Source organism: Puntigrus tetrazona, chromosome 23, assembly GCF_018831695.1.
Source record: "Puntigrus tetrazona isolate hp1 chromosome 23, ASM1883169v1, whole genome shotgun sequence".
Taxonomy (NCBI): domain Eukaryota; kingdom Metazoa; phylum Chordata; class Actinopteri; order Cypriniformes; family Cyprinidae; genus Puntigrus; species Puntigrus tetrazona.
Window position 1 is genome coordinate 16,641,785 of NC_056721.1, and position 9,258 is coordinate 16,651,042.

The window sequence follows — 9,258 nt, forward strand, 5'->3', positions numbered from 1 at the left end:
ATAGAACAAATCATTGTATTTACAATTGTATATAACTTTGTTAATATAGCTTTTTTTTACATTTTATAATCATTGGCATTATTTGTATAAAATATATATATTTTAAAATGGATACTTGTGACCCTGGACAACAAAACCAGTCTTAAGTTGCAGGGGTTATATTTGTAGCAGTAGCCAAAAATACATTGTATGGGTCAAAATTATTGACTATTTTTTTATGCTAAGAAAAGATCATGTTCCATGAATATATTTTGCAAACTTTCTACTGCAAATATATCCAAAACTTCATTTTTGAATAGTAATATGCATTGCTAAGATCTTAATTTGGACAACTTTAAAGACGATTTTCTCAATATTTAGATTTTTTTTGCACCCTCAGATTTCAGATGTTCAAATACTGGTATCTCAGCCAAATATTGTTATATTGTTATATCAGCTTTCAGATGATGTATAAATCTCCATTTTGAAAAATGTACACCCAAAGACCAGGGTCAGATTTAGTAAATAGTTTACCATTACTGCCATATTGCTTTATTTTTTTGTTTCTTATTATTGTCTTTTCTTCTTCATTTGTTTTGTTGTGTGCATTGATGGTTTGGCGTCCTACTTTGAAATTAAATAGATAAAAATGTGTTTCCAAGTGCTTTGTTGCCGGCTAGTTTGTGTCCAAGACTGACGTTCAGACTTTTTTTGTTTTCCTGTATTTTTCTGTGTACAAGAACGAGGTGTCTCACCTGCGAAACGAAGTTGCTCATCTGAAGCAGTTGCTGTTAGCCCATAAAGACTGTCCCGTCACCAACCTCCAAAAGAAAGCCGTCTACTTGGGTAAGTGGAGCTCACTCAGAGGTCTTTCACCTGCGTCTGCGGGACCTAACCTTCATTTATTGATGTTTCTCAGGCGAGGAGCACATGAAAGAGTCGTCTGAGCCCACGGGCTCCCCGGCACCGGTCATTCAGCACAGCTCTCTGGCCCCCAGCCCCTCGTCCGCGGTAGGCCCCAACGGCCTGAACTCCCGTGCCGCGGCAGAGGCGGTGGCCATGTCGGTGCTGGCGGGGATGGGCAGCCAGAGAGGGGAGAGCGGTGGGCCGTCACACGTCATTATGGCCACACAGTCCCACCCATCCAGCAGATGATGAGAGCAGGTAAACAGTCTGCCTGGGACTCTCCGCATCCCAGGAGAGGGGGGCAGATCTGTGAGAGGAGAGCGCCGGTTCCCTCTCACGCCATCACGCTCTGGCCTGGAGCTCAGCTGCATTCTGGGAATGAAACTGGGACTATGTACACATATAGAGAAAGACAGAAGGAGATTGTCGTTCACTATGCCATAGACTACGGGGGCTGGACTCCAAACCACGCTCTCATTTGCATCCTCTGTAACTCCTGCTCTTTCCTTCAACTTCCTCCTGCTCCTCCACTGGCTGTAGGACTGCAAAGCACTTCCTGTCATCAAACGTATCCCCACAGACACACGCTGCAATACAGACATCGTTTGAACGGTGACTGCGCACTCTGTGCATGTCACACATGCAGGCTGCGTCTCAGAGTTGCAACGATGCAATACTTTATATATTCATATATATATATATATGTGTGTGTATCAGTAAGTGTGTGCTTGAGAGAAACATGATGCTTTAATGTTCTGTAGGATCTTCTATAGGAGGTTTTTAGTTTTCAGGTGGTCAACCCCTCTCATCTGACCCTCGCTCATCTTACCTCATTTTTAACCTGTTATATACGTTTATAATCGTCGTGTGCATGTGTGCTTCTCGTGTGGGTGTACAGTGATGTACAATGGAAAATAGCAGTTTGTGAAGGACTGATACACTAAGACTGCCTTGTTAGCATGCAAACTTTTTTGGCTATATATAAACTGTATTGTATTGAAACATTGCGCTCAGTTCGGGCTATGGAACCTCATAGTTTGGTCCTATCATTGTTTTCTTGTGTACGACAAACTCAGAAACGACAAACAGCATACTGTCCGAGGTCATTACGTATGATCCTTTTTACACCCGAACCCTTGCCTTGAAAAATCAATATATTTACTGTTTTAAATTATGCCATTTTCTTTCCCTGTGATCACAGTGTTTTAAATGCAGCTTTAGATTGAGTTATTTTGGCCATTGCGAGTTCTCCTAAAGTAGTCTGTTTTTTTTTTTTTGCCCTGTCTTTTTTTTAATTTTTTTTATTAGTGATTGTCTATCCCTGCTGCTGTGTTCATATGGAAACCCATTTCTGCTACATAAGAGGGAAAAACATAATTAGATAAAATGTTATCTAATATTATTCTTATTAGATAGCAAAGTAATTATGAGATAAAAACATCAAGAGTATGATGTACTAAGTATGACGTGCATAATTGTCAAATAAAAAGTAGAAAATACAACATAAATGTCATGATAATGGTGTGAAAAGTCATAACATAGATGGTCAAAATTGTGCCATAAAAATTAAAATTATGAAAAAATACATTTTGAAATTGAGATTTGTTTTCTTTTATTCCATAATAATGACTTTAGTAATTCATTCAAGTAAAAATTGACCCCCAAAAAGGATAAAACGTCATAATTATATCGGTAATCATGTATATATATTTTTTTTTACATGTTGCAGAAATTGGCTTCTATTGTACTCAATATCCAGAAATACAGCCCTAGTGCCTCCCGTTCAGTCCTCTTCACGATTGTTAAAGTTGATATCTTGTAACACTATTTGTTTCTCTGGTTGCTTATCAACTCATGAACGTGCACGATCCCTTATAAACAGTTAGAAGAGATGAGGATTCTGCCTTATTAATCACACGAGTGCCTCTTTTTTGGTCAACCTCATGCCGTGTCGCCGAGCCGACTGGTCACCTGGCATATTCAGGCATCTGTACCATCAGTTATGCCTTTAATAACAGCCAGAGAGCACTGCCCTTAATTGTACGCATAATCTATACTGCCACCTGGATGTAATAGGGTGCTATTACATGTAACTAGAACGGCTGCAGGGAACAAAGAGTGTCCAATTCTACTGTTGTTTGAATGCTGAGAAGTTTATCCCAAGCACATGGACTTTTTACGCCATATCAGACACTTTAAAAAAACATAAGGCAGCATATAAACAAGGGACTAAGATGTACTGTTGTTGCTCAATGTAACTTGAACTTTCATTTTCTGATGTTATTTGCAGTGCGTAATGCTGCATTAATGCAGTGTCAGTCCAAAATTCACATAGGCCTGTCCAAATGCACTAACTAACATTTTGGGTTCGTTTTTTTTCCAGTTTGGTGTCTCGGAGATTGTCAGCTACTCTTTCAAATAGCGTATCACGGTTACCACTTAACCCATATCTCACAAATAACTCCTGGTTTGAGTGTTGACCCTGGCTTTTCTGTTATATTATTTGCTGGCACTGTAGTCATTCAGCCAAACCCGTATAGAGGATTGTTGATCTGAAATGAGCAGAATAGAGAATTTTTAGCTCAACTGGCACTTTTTCCAAGATTTCATTTTTTTATTGTGCGCTGCCAGGATTATAGAAATGACCTATTATAATAAATCTTGTGTGTGTGTGTGTGTGTGTGTGTGTGCGTTGTAAGACTGAAAAGTAAATTTTTTTTTTTTTATAGACTTTCTTTTTTCGTTCTATTTTTGTTGTTTTAACACTTTGTACTCAAATATTTGTAGGTATTTTTATTTGTGTAGATTAATAAGAATGCCTGTTCGATTGCCCCCATTTTGACTGATAATCACTTTAAAGTTGTAACAGATATCCGATGGAATTAATGATCCATAATTCCAGCATGATGCACAATTAATTTATTATGGAATTAGTTAACGCAAGGCAAATTCAATGCAGTTCCCCTGAGATAGATCGAACCAAACAAGTCATTTTTGAATAGGATGATCTTAGGCTAAAGAAAAAGGATATTGTATAAAATGTTTTAAGTGTATGTCTTTTATGGGAAATAACCTCACTCCAAGTTGGACTGATAGTTTTTGGAATTGTCCTTGTTATGTACATATGTGTACCATATATATTTACTATTTTTCATGCATGTTGAAGTGAAATACTCTGAACACAGTGCTGCGGTTTTGATTAAACGAAAAAACAAAACGAATGTTTCTAGTCTTATTTAGGCACCATTAAAGACTAAACATTATAACATTGTGCTAAACTATATTTTTAAACTGTACTTAATATTTAAATGTCAGTAATATAAAAGTATCAGTAATAGTATGCAAATGTTAATATGCATAAAAATGATTGTAAAATAAACACATTTTTTTATACCAAACACTATAGTCTTATAGCAATACTGTACATATTTAAGGATAATGTTTAATTTATAACAATATTTAATAATAGGATTATAACTATTTCTTATATTAAATCTCTATTTAACTTTAAAATGTGATCAAGTTTATTTAATTTTAGCATTCATCATGATTTATACGGTATGGGATGTTCATTTAATGAAACTCAAATGTAATTTGAGATAGCCTCTTTTGACTTTCATAAGCTGCAAAAAAACATGAAAGCTTTCTAAATGTTGTACTTTACACATGTATTTACTGATATTTAATTTTTTTGAGATGCACCTGTAGAAAGCTTGTCTACACATANNNGTGTGTGTGTGTGTTTGGGGGTGTCATTGATCACACACAGGAGGTAAACGCGATCACGTGACTGCACAGTGCCGTTGGTGAGTTCTCACAGCATGGCGGAAGGAGTAGTTGTCCGGATGGATTGTTACTCACCTTTTAATTCATGTCTTCTGTCTTGACGGGAGGATTTTTGGCTATCGAAACGCATTTCATCGTACTTAAAACAACTTCAGCGTATTCTCACGACGATGGCAGACCGCGGTGTGGATTTGGCAGCTCTAACGTTACCGAAAGAGGTTAGAGAGCAGTTGGCGGAGTTGGAGCTCGAGCTGTCTGAAGGTAAGAGATGGAGTTATCGCCTCAGCGTTAGTAATGTTAATAATATTAAACTAATATTTAAATCCCACGGTCGTATGGCGCTGGAACACACACATGTGAGCTCAAACAGACGGTTGTCTACTCTTTGTGTCCTCCGTTTCCCTCCAGAGAATTTCGTTTCAAACAGGCTGTGTCTCAAAACTAGTTAGCTGCCTATCTAAAGAGAATGCCTGGATGCCCGGAATGCAGTTTCTAACGTTCCGAACGCGCCCGTGATGCCCAGACACGCTGTCTAGGCAGGCAGCTCACTAGGTTTCGAAACACCGCCGGAGAGTGTCGGCAGAAATGAGGATTTTCCTCTCTCAAATGTGCTTTTAAACTCGTTGTAGTTGAAAGAACCGAACGTGAATGAGAAGTAGAATAGCGCTGCTGCTGCATCCGGCCGTTAATTTCACCTCAAGAGACCGGGACTATTGTTTGATCGGTGATCTAGACCTCAGAAAAAAAGACAGCCCTTGACAGTTCTGCTAGACACAATACCGTAGTACAGAGACGTCGAGTGAATACGAGTTTATGTATGTTACCGTCTTTGTTGTCCTCAAGGCCCTTTGTTTTCAGATTTGAGACAATGTTAAAGGGGCACCACTTCTTCTGTCAGTGTGTGTATGGACTATAATGCGAAACTCAATGGCAGCGCTGGTGTCTTTTTGCTGTGCTCTTGTTTGCACACAGACATGTCAAACACACCTTATCTATAGCCAAACCTCCTTTTAGTTATTCTTATAAAATGATGATTATTCAATTAGATATTGCCATTGTTTGATTTCGTGAACTATGTGTTCAGCCCGTACAGACTCCCTTATTAATGCATTACTTATCAGTCACTGCTTTAGTTCATTCAAGTAGTTTTAGATATAGTTTAGAAATAGTTCTGTATATCTATAACTCAGGCCTCTGACAGTACCTTTCACCCAGATTCAGGTTGACATTGACACTTGACTGTGCAGTTCATTTGATGAAAGTGATAATACGTTTTTGTATCTTGTAAAAAAAAAATAATGTTTTGTTGGTTGTTTTTTTATTTATTGTTTGATTTTTACATGTAAATCATTCCTATTATGACAATGCTGAATTTTAGACAGCCATTACTCTAGTCTTTAGAGCCGCGTGATCTTACGGAAAGTGTACCGTTATGCTGAATTGTTGCTCATAAAACTTGTTTATCAATGTTGCAAACATGCTTAATACATTTGCGGAAATCATGATGCATTTCTCCAGGATGCTTTCATGAGAACAAAGTTCATAACAAACACCTTACTCTCTCTTGTGATCGGTTCAATTGCTGAATAAAATACTTTATAAAAAAAAAATCTTACTGATTCTAACCATAGGAATGATAGTGTGCTTTTAGTTTGAATATTTCTTAGGCCGTACATAGGTTCGTACCGAGTCAGTGGCATAAAGAGCCTTTTGGCAACACTAAATATTTAACTGTGTGACCAATATGATATTATTATATGTTACAGTGTGTTTGTGTGATAGATCAGCCATGCTGTCTATTCACAGTTTAGAAGTTCATTCGGCGATTTTGACATCACAGTGATGGTGTTTCATGCGTCGTCATGCATCTTCAAGCATCTTCTCACCGCCGTGTCATCCGTCTGTGAAAGGCAGTGCCGCTGTACTCATTCACTGTCAGAGAGCACTATGTGGGGGATATGTGTCGGTTTTCAGCTTAGTAATAGTGTTACACAACTGGAAGCGTTTAGTGTGTGGGCCACACTCTTGAACAGCTTGTTGATGTGTGCAGCTTCAGGCTGCTTATCAAGAAAACCAGTCCTAGAAACTGTAACTGGAGTAACGCTCCATAATACGGTCATATTTTATGACCGTATGATGATATACTATAAATTACGACCATATAATTACTGGTGACCATTTTGTCATTCAGTCACAGTATAAAATGTTGAGAACGTAATGGAATAGTTTACCCAAATGTTGCAGCAAGAAGGTCATACAGCTTTGCAGTGATACGAGGGTTATTAAATCATGACTGAATGTTCATTTTGGTTAAACCGTTTTAAACCACTGTTTTGCATGTGGACTAGAGGTCTGTGACTTTTGAGTGTGTGTGAAAACAACTTGAAAGCTCTTGCAACTGTGTGTTTAGTGGAGGGCTTTTAGTGCCCTTGGGGCAGGTGAGTGATCTGGAGTGTTTGGTCAATTGGAGGGCGGTTGCAGGCTCCCTCGCCCCCTCCTCCTACGGGAGCAGCTGCCAGTCTCGCCTGTCGCCTCCCCGGACGGTCACCTCCCCAGTCCCCACTAGCGTGTCGCACTCCTCTCCCTGCTTCTCCTCTGCTCGTGCCATCTCTCTATCTCTCTTTCTAACACTTGGGCTGAGTAGTTCCTGCAGATATGACTCAAGTGAATCGCTGCTCATTGACCAATCAAAATACACCCAAATTCAGCATTCAGCAAGTGCATTAATCATCTAAATCAGACTAACAGATAAGATGTATTTGGATATTTTGGTCAATATACTGGGAAAAAGCTGTATTGGTCAATATACAGGAAATAAACAGCAAAATTAAGGCTTAATGTCACATTTTGGTAACGATCTTACTACCTTTCTCTGCATTATGTTGTCTATGCAGGGCCAGAAAGCTCTCGGATTTCATCAAAAATATCTTAATTTGTTTTTCAAATGAAGTCTTATGGTTTTGAAATGACATGACAGTGAGTAATTAATGACAGAATGTGAAATATTGTGTGAACTTTACCATCAATTAAAAATCATTAAAATTAAAACCCCATATCCCATATAAAGACTTAAAAATTGTGAACGTTTTTTTTTTCTAGGTTTGCTTTGCTCTGAAATTTTGCTTTGGCTGCATGTAAGGTAAAGCTATACCACAAGTCAGCACTAAGTTAGGTCCACTTAGTATTTATTAGAAACATTTGTACGCTGGTAAGTAGCTATAACTGCTTAAATCTATTAAAGAAATTTGACCTATTTTCCAGACATCCAAAAGGAAATCTGCACCAGTGAGCACTATAGTGATTTAAAAAAATTATGAATGCCTCAAAAACTTCTGAAAGTGCTTCTGGTCTAAAACCCTGTGTTCTGAACTGCTGTTTAAAAGGTGTTTGTGCTGTTGCCATGTTTTGCGTCCGTCCTATAATTCTGGGCCTTTGCGTAGTTTCCACAAGGGCACATATTGACCTTGGAGGGAGATATTTCCCATTACCATGCTCTTCTGGGGCTTTTTACAGTGAAAGACTCTCTCTAAATTATCTCCTACATAATGACCTAATTCTGCAGGGTTGTAGTGATCATAGTAACAATAAGCACCATTGAGATGATCTGGACTATGGTGGTTTTGATCTGAACTGGCATTTGAAGCTTTCAACTGAAACCTTTGTGTCCCAAATGACCAGCTATGAGGACACACAGACACAGTCTGCAAGAGTGTGTGTGTGTGTGTGTGTGTGTGTGTATGGCTTCTGTTCACTAAATGAGACGTCCCATCAACAGCGATAAATCTACGCTCTTCTAAACAAAAATAACACCTAGATAATCTCTGTATTCAAGTGAGCCCCTAATTATAATTCTTCTGTCTAGTAGTGCTTGTACACCATGTAATAACCAGTGCTGTCATCCGTGAGTCATATAAAGGTGTTGCAGGAAGTCGAGTGCAGCCTGAATCTGCTCTNAAAAAAATAATTCAAGCTCCTGGTGACGTTGGTCAGAAGATCCTTAGCTCTCTAATCTCTTCTAAATAGTTTATTGTTCTACTTAAGAACAAAGGAAAATTAGCTTGATACGCAACCCAGCATCTTCTGAATATCATAGATGGCTTCTGTGTTGTGCCAGCTTACTTAAATCACTCATGTCACTTTGAGGACGAGTTCTTTTAAAATCCGGGATTGTTAGTGGCCTCTGTGGACAGCTGTGATGTACAGCTAATGTGTGTAGTCTGTTAGTATTGATTGCTGTTATGAGGAGGGTTGAGTTCAGGCTGACTTCAGTACGACTTTTACTGCCGCCGTACTGATGGAGGGGGCATGTTATTGCCAGTTGCTTCCTATCTAGGACACAGAGTGACCGAACATGGACTGAACTCTTTTCATTTGTGCTCTGAGTCATTCTCGCTGTTTCTATTCCTCGTTTAAACTGCCCTCTGAGCTCTGACCATTAAGGGAAGCCACAGATATCTATTTTTACCATAAAGTTGTTCTCCTTTTTCATTTGTTGTTTTGAATATTCCATCACATTGCTCAAAGCAAGATTTTATTTTTTCCATTGGAAACTCACAAAAAAGGTCAGCACGAGTACAAACAGGGAAA

At 38.6% G+C, this 9,258-nt stretch overlaps 1 protein-coding gene across 4 annotated transcripts in view; it reads left to right on the forward strand.

Annotated features, from left to right (window-relative positions):
- LOC122328551 (cyclic AMP-dependent transcription factor ATF-7-like) overlaps window positions 1–9,258 on the forward strand; it is a 33,710-nt gene that overhangs the window by 6,339 nt on the left and 18,113 nt on the right. Inside the window, exons 10-11 of one of the 4 annotated variants that reach the window (XM_043224302.1) lie at window positions 720–825; window positions 899–4,090. The exons of the other annotated variants lie outside the window; for them this stretch is intronic. Coding sequence (XP_043080237.1) covers window positions 720–825; window positions 899–1,134 — 342 coding nt within the window. The 3' untranslated portion in view covers window positions 1,135–4,090. Of the gene's footprint in view, window positions 1–719; window positions 826–898; window positions 4,091–9,258 lie in introns of those variants that run through there. 4 annotated transcript variants of the gene reach the window in all.